Source organism: Polistes dominula, unplaced genomic scaffold, assembly GCF_049000335.1.
Source record: "Polistes dominula isolate Pdom_NZ unplaced genomic scaffold, Pdom_raw_medaka contig_277, whole genome shotgun sequence".
NCBI lineage: Eukaryota > Metazoa > Arthropoda > Insecta > Hymenoptera > Vespidae > Polistes > Polistes dominula.
Genome location: NW_028301009.1, coordinates 467572 through 482261, shown reverse-complemented (window position 1 = coordinate 482261; position 14690 = coordinate 467572). Strand labels below are relative to the sequence as shown.

The 14690-nt window shown below is 31.0% G+C and overlaps 1 protein-coding gene across 3 annotated transcripts in view; it reads left to right on the top strand.

Annotated features, from left to right (window-relative positions):
• Nucleotides 1-14690, top strand: part of thw (chitin-binding domain protein thawb) — a 105939-nt gene that overhangs the window by 74767 nt on the left and 16482 nt on the right. For all 3 annotated transcript variants that reach the window (XM_089174058.1, XM_089174056.1, XM_089174057.1), the window contains one exon: nt 2024-2064. In XM_089174058.1, the coding sequence (XP_089030184.1) occupies nt 2024-2064 (41 nt within the window). The remainder of the gene's footprint in view (nt 1-2023; nt 2065-14690) is intronic.

The following is a 14690-nucleotide window of genomic DNA, read 5'->3' as shown; positions in this document are numbered from 1 at the left end:
ATCTCTTTGTTCCTCTTATCTTAAGAAGCTTATCTAATCCTAGGAAAAAATGATTAAACATTTTCTGCAAAAAGAAAGAAAAAAGGGAAAACCAGTTAATGACACGTTAAAATAAGAAAAGTATTGCTACCATAAGAAAAAGAAATATGAGAAGAAACGTAGATAAATGAGATTGATTAAGTGCTAAGGAGCTAAATAGAAAAAAAGTAAAAAAAGAAAGAGGAAGAGAGAGAAAGAGAGAGAGAGGGGGAGAGAGAAATAGATCTTGATCCGTCATCTTTAGACCGAAATTAATCCTTTGGTCCTATCTCGTGGACAATTACAATATCTCAGATGAAGATGGGAATACATATAGTAAGAGTAGTAGTGGCAGCAATGGTAGTTGCAGCAGCAGTAGTAGCAGCAGCAGTAGTAGCAGCAGCAACGGCGTAGGGTCTTCGGTGATCCAATTACCGTCAGAATGGCTTTCCAGTTGTTGGAGTGCCTGCTCATCCGCTTCTCTAACTCCTCTCTCTCTCTCTCTCTCACACACACACACACACACATAATATATACATACAGGCATAAGCATACGCGCTCGCATCTATACATACACAGATATATATACATGCACACATATTTACACAAAGATAGGACAAACGTATGTATATAGATGTAGTAGGTATATGAATCATACATGGTATATATAGTATATATAGTATATATAGTATATATAGTATATATATCTATATACAACTTACACTTCTACTATTGTAGAGACAGTACACGTCTAGTGCAACGGACGACACGAAATCCGCTGCGGTTGAGCGATCATTTGAAATGCATTTCGATGGGACGCGTTAGACAGTCGAGAGATAATCGACGTCGATCGTAGCGTTTCCATCTACGATGATCCCTTCGAAATCAACACCAAGAGCTCTTCTCTTCTATTTTAACGTGATTTCTCTGTTTTGCTCCTTACAAATAGATAGATAGATGGATAAATAAATAAGTGGATAAATGGATGGATGAATGAGAATGGATAGATAAGATTGATCCTCTTTTTATCAGTATTTATTCGTATTTGTAACATTGGCAAAAATTCACACATCGATGCGTTCAGATAATTTTTCAATAAATCGATATATTTGTGTTCCAAATAAGTTTCATCGGTTACACATTTTGTGTGTGTGTTGTGTGTGTGTTATGATTTTTAAAATATGTAACATAAATCGTATACGCGGTATATTACAAGCGAGGATCGATAAAAACTAATAATAATAATAATAGTAATAGATCATTAAAGAAACCATGACTGGTCGATGAAAATTTGTTCTTAAGACGGGATCAAACGAAAAGTAGGATGGAGTTATAGTAATAGATATCAATATCGATATCCTGTCAAACGAAAAATTTTATTAAAATCCCTTAGGATCGAGTGAGCTAGATAGATAGATAGATAGATCAAGAGATAGAACAAAATTCAGGCGGTGAGAAAAAGATGGAAAAAAAAAAAAGAAAAAATGTTCGCATAGAGAGATAAAATTGAATTTCGTTTGAAAATTTGTCGATCGTTCTCTCGCTTTGGTTCGTGAACTAGCTCGTTGACCATCGTGTTGAAAAGGGGACTAGGAGGGAAAGGGAGGTGATGGTGGGAAAAGGAGGGAGTTAAAGGGCTCGAAAAGGGAGAAAACGCAAAAGGGATTATTAACGGTGGATCGTTCGGTGGCAAAACGAGAACAATCCGGCATAGTTTCGTTACGCTTGGCTTTTCGGAATGGCCTCTCTGCAAAACGTCTATGCATATACATACATATATATATATATATATTGTGTGTGTGTGTGTGTGTGTGTGTGTGTGTGTGTGTGTGTGTGTGTGTCTGTGTATGAGAACGCGTTCGTATATGTATATGCGTCCTAGCCCATAATGAATCCTTAAATTATACTCGTACGCGTCGCTGACCACAGAACAATCTAATTCCAACGTCGAAACAAAGACCTTTCTAATTAGTCCAACGTTAATTTACTCTGCTGTGTCTTTCAGGTGTCGCAGTTACGGTTCTGCCTGGACACTGCGAGAAAAAGGTAAGCGTTTTCTATTTCTATATTTTGTTTCTTTTTCCTCTTTCTTTTTTTATTCTTCATATATCTTCCTTTTTTTCTTTCTTTCTGACTTTCTCCCTTTTTTTCTTACATTTTTTTTTGTAAGGATATTTTTTTGTTTTTATCTTTTTCCATTTCATCCACTCTTATCTTTTCTTTTCTTTTGCCATCCTAAAATTCATTTTCTTCTTTCTCTTTCACATTTCGTATATCTTTTTTGATATTACATGCACTCATTCTCTCTCTCTCTTTCTCTTTCTCTCTCATTTTCGTCTATCTATCTGCGTATGCAGATATACTATGTATGTTATAACAATTTTCTTGATTTCTCTCGTGAATTTTATCTTGGCGATTACGTTACGTCGATTTCTACGACCTCCTTTATTCATCTTCTTCTACCAAAGACTAACATTTTTAAAAACTTAACTTCCACTCCATCTACTTCCTTCCAGGCAAAGTTTGCTTTAACTTTTTTACGTCGGTGTAATTTTTCAAAGATTTAAATTTCCCGCGTGTGCATTTTTCCAGGGAGTTCATTCGTATGTATAAAAAAGAAACAAAATAATAAAAATTTTCATTAATCTCTTTCTTTCTTCTATATTCTTTTGTTTTCTTTCAAAAATCATTTAATATTAAATACTTTTAACCTCTTATCTTTTGAATTCCTTAAAGAAATGATCGTTACCGTTAATTGCTCATTATTAAAAAATTTTCCGGAAAAGACGATATTATACAGTTGTGATATCGTTTTAATCGTAGCTACAAAAACAAAACAAAAATGAAAAAAAATAGAGCGAAGAAAAATTTCCTCTCGTTGCTTTGAAAATTCATTTTTTATCGTCTTTTTTTATTTCTTTATTTTTAAAGTACTCGAAAAAATTATTAATCGTTTTCCAAAGGGCTCGATTTAATAAACTCTGCTAAGGTATGTTTAATTCGTTGAAAAGTTTGTATTAGCTAAGGGTATATCGATCGATCGAATCAATTTAAGTTAAATTTTAATATTGATCTTCCCTCGACGTGCTTGAAAATTGTTATGAAAGGGCCGTTTCAATTTATTATATTCCTCTTCTCCCTTCCTTATATTTGTATACATATTGGATAAAAATTGTTTTTGAAAAAAGAAACAAAAATTGATAAATTCATCCACTAAACTTTTTTCTTATTTATATTAATAATCGCATATAAATTCAGTAATACATACGTCACATGATACGACTTCTACATATAGATTGCCAATAACGAAAAATTTTAATTCTTTAGAAAATTATATCCCACCTTTGTACATTGATGTAATTTATACTACTTATTTGTTTTAGATCGATTCGATTTATTTGCAAATAGGTTTACAAAGAGCCGTTTAAATTAACAAATACACGCATTCATCTCTTTCTATTTCATATATCACTTTTCCCCAATGATAACATGCAGGTAATAGATAATAACGTTCAAAGACTATTTCATTTATTCAATCACATGAAATATCACACACACATTACTAATATCTGCCAAGCTAATTGCTATACTCTCTGATGTAATGTGATAGGATTAAATTAACCCATTTGCATTAAAGCGAGTATCAATTCAGCAGCTAGTTATATTCCTATGTAGAATCCCATACAATTGTAGTTTAGATATTTATGGATAACGAAAATAATCATAACCGAAGAGAGAGGAGAATAATTATAAAATTTTATTTATCAATGATTTTGTCAGTGTCATTTATAATGTAATTAATAAGGTCTTCGCGTTTAAGTCGATTTGTCTTAAAATTATAAAAAATATCTGTTATTAAAATTCATTCATTTAAATTAAGAGGCACCACTGGTGTGAAATTTAAAAAAAATCAAAATTTTTTGCATATTTCAATACTCTATACCTTTGAAAATAACATACTAAAATTTCAAGCGCATATCTCAAATAGTTTTTGAGTTACATCTAATATTTCTTGAAATTTGAATGAATACGTTTGAAATTTAAATGACGTTAACCCGCGATGAAATAAAAATAAATTATTCTAATAATATTTTCAACTTATTAGAAAAGAGTCAAACTTTAAACAAATAAATTTCTTATCTTCTTTCGAACGCCTATTATATTTTCTAGGAGCAACTAATAAAGATCATTAAATTTTTCGTCATCTTGTTATAATAACGTCGTACAAACTCGAAAAGTTACTTTGACATTGTCGTTGATGGCGATCGGCGAACTTTTGATCGAGACTAATTTAACGCTCGACTTGCGAACGATAATCTCTGTAGCTAACTTTTGAAAAACTTTCAACGATTATAATCATAACTCGGGAGAACGTGAGCATGACGTAGAAACATACACTTACATTATCAAATTATTTCCGATTAATTTTCATTTTGCAAAATGTAAAGAAAAAATCAACAATAATCAAAGAAAAAAGTTCAATAATATAAATAAAATTTATTTAACAGATTACACACACACACACAATTAATTTGAAATCATAATATCGATCAAACAAATTAGTTTGACCTCTATTATTTTCCTACATTGTATACAAAAATTATTTATTAAATAAAAAATTATATTAATATTTTTTTAAATTACAAATTAGACATGTTTGTTGTATTATTTGGAATATTTAAATAAGAATTTATGTAGGGAATTTTATTTAGGGTGAGAGGTGCGAGGTGAACATACACCCAGTTTAATCCTACTAATAAGATATATTTAAAATAGGTATTAGAAAAAGTACAATAATAGTTTCACAATCTTACGATTACAACTTAGATGAGCGACTGTATTCTTACAACCGATAACGACTTATAATACAACTGCGACTGTTACGACTGAGGACTGACTAAGGTTAAGGCTACTTTCTTATTTCTTTCCACATATTTTATATCAGAAATGACCTACACCCCTTTGGAGAGGGAAGGAAATTGCGAATCTTATTGACCAATAGCATAAGGATCCACCCCATAGTCCACCGACGGGTACAGCCTATGGTTTTTGGTAGTGGAAACTATGCATAAAGAAACTTGATCTAGAATATCGGAATGTTACTTCTTTTATGGTATTGTACGTGCTTGGATAGGAATCTGAAACTCCTCAAAGGTCCCGACACTGCACAAAGGGTTTTCATCGCACCAATATATCTCGATAATTCTTAGGTTTGTTTATGGTTTTTATAGCCTTCCTAATCTTTTCTTCTAGTCTCTGAATAGAATTTTCCTTTCTAGAAAATAAAATATAAAGAAAAGAACTGAATACTAGTTTTTCGTCTACAGCTTCGACACCATAAACTCTCCTACATTTATATTTAAAGAATATTTAAAAATTAATATCTCGAAATATAACTTTTTTTTCTTATATTTACGCCTATTATAGTTAGAGATATATTTTGATAATAGTTTAAAATATGAACATCTTTGGAATGTAACAGAAAATATCTGATTTATATATTATTTATTGGAATGGTGTTCGGACGCACTGTATGTTATGCTGACGCGAATCCTTTTCAAACTAACGTACAATTTTTAAGTTGAAATTATACTCACGTTTTGTACGGAAATCTCACGACAGTAAATTAATACGATGTGAGTGGTTTTGTAGTATTACTAAAGGCAGTTCCTTAGTCGTCAACAATGAATTTATTACTTTAGTCTTGGCGACTATGTTACAATTGTTTAAATGTTTAGTGTGGACTGTATGAATGTATGATTAATGAGAGACTCTATAACAGACAGGTTCTATAATAGACAAGTTCTATCTCAGACAGACTCTTCTTACTTTATTTCACATATTTACAGTTGGGCCTCGCCTTTCGCACATAATTGGTTTAAGTAGTGGGATGTAAAAAAATATGCACCAAAAACTGTGCTTTAACCCTTTGCACTCGAGGGCTCCACTACGGAGACAATAAAAAAGAAATAAAAACTAAAAAAAATTCAATTCAGTCTACAACATATAAACTATGATTTTTTTTTTAATTACACATATGTCATTTATTTATAATACGTAAATATGATTTTTTTCTATTGAAATTGCTTTGTCAGTTGTTCGTAATATATGAAATGAAAAATATAACTTCGAGTGCAAAGGGTTAAAGTATTTATCTAAATTAGCAAAACACTCAACACATTGACGCACGCCCTAATGCAAGACTAAAACTGTTTTGTTTTCTTTATCCGACATCTTAACAATGTCATCTGATGGCTAGTCTGATGTCCCCATAAAGGGGACATTCGATCGCAGAGGATTAAACAGTTGAATCTTTAAAAATGTGCGAAATAGCGAATTGTACGAAAGTAGAAATCGTGAAAGTCGAGGGCCGCCTGTATATCCAAATTAGTTACATCCCTTTAGAGGAGGAAGAAAATAAATGGAACTTATTGGCCAATGATAGGAGGGTCCACCTAAGAAGGTTTCCCGATGGAAGAGCTTATGTTTTTGGTAAGGGTTATAGTGGAGTTTAAGCATAAAGGAATTTTCCTTATGAATAATGAAATAAAAAAATCCTTTCTCTCTATGTTATCGCATGTTTACGTTTGTATAGTATATCACTCGAGAGGCCCGACACTGCACAAAAGTTTTCATCGCACCAATATGTTTCGATGATTATTGAGTTGTTCTGGGAATTTATGGCCCTTCAGAATTTTTCTTAATCTTTGGAATTTAAGTAAACGATACCTTATACCTACTGCCTATCGTATTCTATGATATTTTATTTCATAGGTTCATCGCAGAATTTGGTTCAACTAAGATCGACAACGCATTCCAACAGAAATTGAATATAGAGAAAAATAACTAAGTATAAAGTTTATCGTCTACAAAGGATTTGATACTGAACAAATTGTCTAGCGATATGAATGGTGAAAAGGTTCGTTTGAAAACGTTAGGTATAAGTCCTGTTCGTTCACAGAATTTCAATTCACTTTATTCATTGCAATTGCATTGAATTTAAAGGCACTAGCTACAACAAAATTTAATTATACCAATTGTACAATATGTATACACGTAAATATCTTTATTTGTAAGTTTCTCTCTCTTTATTCTCTCTCTCTCTCTCTCTCATACACACACATACACAAAGTATGATATATTAGAAAAATAATGAAATTATTACGTATGAAAACTTCGATTAAAATATTTTCAAAAATAATGAAAACGTTACAATTTATAAATCAAACTTTATTTTTGCATAGGAATTGTTTAAAATTATATATTTCATTATTTGTAATAAAATTTTGTGTTCTTCCCTCCCTCCATCATCCACGTTGATAAATAAAATTAAACGAATCCAAAAAATAATTATACTGAAACAAATATGAATTCGTATGCTCGAAATTGGTTTACATATATTCATAAATTTAACGCAACACTTTATTTAATCTCTTCAACATATTAATTAATTAATTAAATCGATGAATTAATATAAGTATTATATGATAACACGGAGCAAAAGTAAAAATAACAGATAATACTTTTGATTATTAAGATATCTTCATTTAGCTGAAACCATTTACATGATTAATTGATATTTGTGAATTAAGCTCATCAACACATTGTTCTATTCTGTTTTATTCCATTTTGTTTTATTCCTGTTCTTATCCGAACAGATTTGAGTGTTACATCATTACAATCTAGAAAGCTCGTTTAAAACCTTGATTTTGTTGGCAGATAAATAATTATATTAATCTCATGAATGTGTCCTCGAATACTAAATACATTTTCTCTCTCTCTCTCTCTCTCTCTCTCTCTCTCTTTCTGTCATTCTTTCTTTCTTTCTTTCTCTTTTACTTTCTTTAGTAAAAAAAAAACAAATTTTTATTTTAATTTCCAGAATATCATTGTTGTCGTTCAAATTATATAGAACACAATAAAAAAAATTAAAAAAAAGCAACAATTAAACTGTCCCTGTATTTGACAATTTAACAAACGTGTGATCATTTAATACGAATCTAAATATACTAGTAAACCGTCCGGTACTACTGACTATTCAAACGGATCGAACGTTACGAATACTGAATTTTTAAATTAAAACTAATATTAAATCGAAACGAGAGAACGCATTCGTTTGTTATTTAACGTCACGTGAAAAATCGTCGAAAAATATCAAACGTTGTAATATTGTTTTTTTTTCCCCTTTTTTCTTTCTTTTTGTTTTCTTTTTTTTCAATAATATTACAAATAATATTACAAATAATAAAACAATAATTCATAATATAACAAATAAAATATGAAAATTAATCTTTTTTTTTTTTTTAATGAACCCATCAATAAATCAGATATTATTCGTTCGAAGAGAATGACGGGTTGTCGTTGTAATCGTCGTTGTCGTCCTCGTCGTCGTCGTCGTCGTCGTCGTGGAATGTTAATACGTCGTTTAGGCGACAGTGACAAGTGAGAACCCGTTTAACTCAATGAAAGCACGTCGTTAAAGAGATTGACTCGTATCCCTGAAATTAAATCACCGTTGCTGCTTACTTCTATCGAAAAGAGTAGTATTGATCAAAGTTGAACAAATACCTATTCAATGTTATTATTATTTTTATTATTTTTATTATTATTATTATTATTATTATTATTATTATTATTATTATTATTATTATTTTCAATATTATATGTATTAGGCATTTTTTCTTTTAAATAGTTAGATTATTAATGTTTTTTTTTAAAAGCTCTTTGAATGGTAAATATTAAATACGAAATTATTTGGAAACTTGATTGGAACGGTATAATTTATTGCTAATAAGAATTGATTACACTAGGCATAACTAATAATAAATTATTAAATAGAAAAAAAATGTGTGCAGTTTACACACGGTAAAAGTGAAACTTTCGTGAAAACTAAACTTCGAGAGAATGAGATGAATGCAGAGTATCAAGAGTAGAATATAATTGTAGGGTATATTTATTATAATATTGTTACTACTGTATACTGTATTCTATCTCATTCTCTCGCAGGCTAAATCCTATTGATGAATATGGTTGTCTCTTTTTAATGTCGCTTTTTCGTTTCATCTAGTTTCAAATCACAACGGTTCTAAAAAAGTTTTCATTTCAAAAATTGATTTTACATAAAACTTTAGGTAAAGGAATACAGTAGGACGACATTAGGTCGGAAACATCTTACGTAGGATTTTACTTCGTTATAATACAATTTTTAGTTTTTTATAATTATATTCTTTTTGGCTATATTTGACTTTACAATAAAAACAAAAATTCTTCGTTTCTCAATAAGAATTCCAAACGACTTGAACAAAAAGTTCAACGTGGAGCGTAGACGCACTGAACGTGTCAAATATACATAAGGAATATCATAGAAATTATTTAAAAAAAAAAAGTGTTAACAGCACACGGTGTTCCCAAGCGGTCACCCATCCAAATACTAACCGTGCCCAGTGCTGCTTGACTTAAGTGATCGGACGAGAACTTGTATTTTTTTTTTTTTTAATTGATGTTTATTTTTCTCTTCTTATAAAAATACATTTTACTTTAACATATATGGTGTTTGAAAATACATCACAAAAATATACCATAAATCTTACTGTCTATATTTATTAACTTAGTCTAGTGAACATGTTAATAAACTAATTTTATTTATTTATTTCAGCAACTTATTACTAAAACTAGCATGAACTTCAGTCAATTATTTTGATTATCACTTTTATGTTTCCAAGTTTTAGAGAAAAAACAGAGATGTTGTTTACGAATAAACTATCCCTCTGCAAAAAACCTGTTCTAACCGTTACTTTATATTAATTTTTAATCTTACCTTTTGCTCACTATCTAGAGAACTTGTATTTTCAGCATGGTATGGCCGTTAACAATAGAATTTCTTATACTAAATGCACTTGTCATGTACTCCTTAATTTCAAGAGGGGAAAAATCAAAAATTCTAAGGCTACTAGATATATCTTAAATAAAAAAAAATTATTATTTTACTGTGGGATTCAGAATGAAATAAAAATATAAATATGTATAATATATATTAGAGTTCCGAGAGAAATATAATACAGTTTCTTTATTATTAATTATTATTTCGAGCGATATTTATAAAAAGTTTACAAAAAGTGACGTGGGTGCAGATTACAGAGTACAAAAGAGTTACAAATATAAAACTGACTGACTGACTGACTGATGGATAACAGACTCATTCAACAGACAATAAACGGACTAATAGACAGACTAAAAAGACTAAGGACGCTTTCTTACTTTCCTTTCACATATTTATATCAAAAATGAGCTACACCCCTATGGAGAGGGAAGGACATATATGAATCTTATTGGCCAATAATAGAAGGGTCCACCCCCCATAGTCTACCGATGGGTACAGCTTATGTTTTTGGTAAAGATCGTAGTGAAAGTTATACATAAAGAACTTTATCTAGACTAAGGAATATCATTTCTCTTTATGTTATCGCATGTGTTTATATAGGAATCCGAAACCACCTTAAGGGTCCGACATTGCACAAAGGTTTTCGTCGCACCAATACGTCTCGATAATTCTTAAATTTGTTTGGGAATTTATGGCTCTCCCGAAATATTCCTCTTAATCTTTGAGTGGAATTTTTTCTTTCACTAAGATTGCAATTCATGTTTTAATTCGGTTAACAAATTACTCAGCTCGCGGTTGCTGTCTAGGCGCTTAAAAATTAGGATATATAGGACAATCATCCTGCCGTTAGTCGTTTATGGTAACGAAACGTGATCACTTACGTTACAGGACGAAAAGAAATTTAGGATTTTCGAAAATAAAGTTCTTCGTAAAATCTTCGGTTCAAAATGCAATGAGGAAACGGGCGAATGGAGAAAACTCCATAACGTTGAAGTACATCGATTGTACAACAAGCCGGACATTATTAACGTCATAAAATCACGCCGATTAAGATGGGCTGGTCACGTGGCGCGCATAGGGAAGAATCGAACAGCGCACAAAATATTGGTCGGTATACCGAACGGGAAAAGACCACTAGGTAGACCGAGACGTAGATGGGAGGATAATATTAGGAGGGACCTAAAAAAAATAGGATACGAAGACCGCGAATGGAAGGGTCGCGCTCAGGGACGGGAACACTGGCAGGATTTGGTATTTACGGCAATAAACTTTCGTGTTCCTAATGCCAATTAATAATAATAATAATATAATTTCCGAATATAACGGCTTATAAAAGATTCTACTATCCGATATCTACACTAGTGTTTATTGATATCTATGAATTTTAGTGAGACTGTCAAAATTTCCTGATTGAGAAATTTAAACAAATTTGTTATGCGAACTAATACGTTGTTTCAGTCAGTACATGGGAACGCATGAGTTCATCTCAAAATTTTCATATTTTTTAGTTGTTTTTTTTTTATTCCGGCTTGGCCTCAAAATATTCTAAACATCTTAAAATTTAAGAATATGTTTCTTTTTTCGCAAAAACTACAATTTAAAAAGTCAATGGTCACTACTTTATACGCATGATGAATGTACTCGTCATGACATAAAATCCTGCCACTTCATGACGAGTACGTTCGTCAAATATAGTTAACTGATTAATACAAGGAAAATAAAATAGAATATAAATTATAGTGTCACGTTTAATATTATACCAAATGTATTTATTAGAAATGGATCTTCGAATGTGACCAAAAAAATAAGGGAAAACAATAGAGAGAGAAAGAGAGAGAGTGAGAGAGAGAGGAAGAAAAGAAAAAACGGAAAGATGGTTGTTCGAGAGGTAGAATCGTCTGCTCGACAAATTCCATGAGTTTATCGAGGCCGAAAACGAAGCACGGATGGACTGTATCGACTCTATCTTAAGCGGTTCCTGCGCGTACGTTTGTATTATCTCAGAAGCGAAGCGTCGGGCTTCCGGTCGAGTGCATCAGATTGGGAAGACAATGGGATATCCCATGATGCAACGGTATTATGGAATGGAGAAGAGGTCGAACCCTCTCTTTCTTTCTTTATCAAACCATCTATATCTTTCTCTCTCTCTCATTCACCCTGTCGTTCTCGTTTATCGTTCGGAAGATATATAAACCCGCCTAAGAGATGGAAGATGCTAGAAATATATCTATATATAACACGAACAAACGTTCGAGACTGTTCAAGAATGGAAATTCCTTGGATACGTCACGTACAGTTTAAAGTTTTAAGAAACCGAATAGAAGACGACTACTCCCCTTTCCCTTAACGACGCGACAACCAATGCAAATACTCTAACCAAAGAGTACCCGCTAATAATGCAACAACTTGAATTATCTCTTTCTTTTTTTTTCTGCTTTGGCCTTTTTTTTATTTCGCTCGTTAAATATTGTCTCACCAGTCTAGTTACTTTCTTATAATATTTATTACACGATACTTTAAATAAATAATGACCATTTTGTCTCGCTATGCTCTACTATGTTCATTCATCTATCCGTAATTAAGGTTCTATTTTTTTGTTTTTTTTTATTTCTATCTTCTTATGTTTCTTTTTTCTTTTTAAAATTTATCATTGTTATCTCTATCGAATACCGGATATGTATATTCGGCGCTCGTTCACACGTAGGTAATCAAATGGATACCGGATATATCCGGTACTGGTACTGAAAGGATTTATAATTCATTTCAAATTGCATCTCTTCTTCCCCCTTTTTTTTCTCAACGATAAATATTACCTATCATTTCGCGTTCAAGCTTACGCATATTCTCGAAGTTTTTTTTAAATTTTTCTTCTGAAAATATTCTATCATTGGGAATTTAATGCGACAGGATTTGCGTGCGAGCTGACATCGAAGTATTAATTTTGTCATAATATATAAAGGGAGAGAAAGAGATAGTTGAAGGTATGCTCGAGAATTCGGTCATGAAAGGAATCGTTGGATAAATCGTTAAAATTCTCTTGGAACGGGTTATGGAACAAACGATGCAACGTATTTATTTGTGCGGGTGTGCGTGTGTGTGTTCGTTATTCGTGTAAATATACGTTAGCACATATTTATGAGAAAAACAAGTATTAACGATGAAGAGGAGAATGAATTATTATCGACGCCTCGTTGACGTACAAATACGTACACGGATCTGTCGTTGTTTGAAACTTCCAACATATTTGAATGTGCTCGATGATTATGATCGATCGATCAAATAACAAGATGGATGAGATGACTTTCCGTAGAAACTTCATGAATTCAACAATTCACACAATTATCCATATTTATGTTTATTCTCGTCCCGTTAGTTTAAACATTAAACGATCCAATTATAATTATTAATGACCAAATTGTTTTTTATCGTCCACGATAAAAAACTAATTTATGATACTTATCTTTTTTTTCTTTTTTTTGTATTTACTTCGATTTTTATTAATCATTTTAACGATTGTTTGAATAAATGTTAAGTATGACATTAATATGAAATAGGTAAACCTTTATAGGAATAGATACTTCAACGTTACAGTGTTAAAATGATAACGAGGATAATAAATAAAATGGAACAAGCACGTGTTTGGACAAAGCGAAGACAAATTAGAAAATTGAATCAAACTATTTGACAATTTTCCATAAAATGAAAAAGAAAGACAGAGAGAGAGAGGGATGAACAATTCTCGTAATTTTGATGACGCACGCCATTCATAACTAGACGATAGGTTTATTTGCAAATTCCAATGTGACCGAAGCACAGACAAGTTGTCGATCGACATAAGCGATAATTAGGAGAATTATGAAATACCGAAATTCCATCGAATAGCTTTTCCGGCTTTGTGCAAATAATTGGAATTTTTTATCCAGAAGTACAAACAATTTTTTTTAATCTTAAATTAGGAATTTGTTTTTGTTCGAATTCATTTTTTTTTTATTTTTTATTTCTCGTTTATAATTTCTCGGTTTTTTTAAATTAGTAATAACAGATATTTCTCAATTCCCAACAGTAACATGCTACATATCATTTTTAATTATTTTTTTCCAAAAAAAAAGAGAAAAGAAAATATAGAGAAAAAAATATTTTATCTTAGCATATTCATTTGTATCATTATTGATAAATTTTAAATACTACGATTCTGAAACACTTTCAAAAGTATACAAATTAAGTGATCAAATATTACATAGCTAATATATAACTATTACATAGTTAATATATAATATATACATATATATATAATAACTTAGACAAATTGTTCGAATAATTTCAATTACTTAATAAGGTCGACAAGAAAAAATGTACATATTTTTTGTACTAAACTAACAAATCAATAACAAAAGACAACGAACAACATTGTGTGAAAATCTGTTCATATAATCAGAAAGTTGCATTTTTATGCAACTTTCGAGTACACATGGTTTAATAAATTATTGTAAACGGAAGAAAGCTAATTAATACAACGTATTTTCCATATTAATAATTACTCGTGTATATTTTCCGTTAGATGTAGAGAGAAAAAATGATTAGTAGAAAAGTTACATTAATGAGAAAAAAACAAACATAAAATATCTCTGCTGGTAATAAATTTGTTTTCATGTTTTCAAAACCATTTGAAATATATCACTAGGTTATACTGCTAGAGGAAAATAATAGTAATAATTAAACAGATATAATGAACAGGTAATGAGAGAGAGAGAGAGAGAGAGAGAGAGGGAGAGAGGGTAGAAAGATAGGAAAG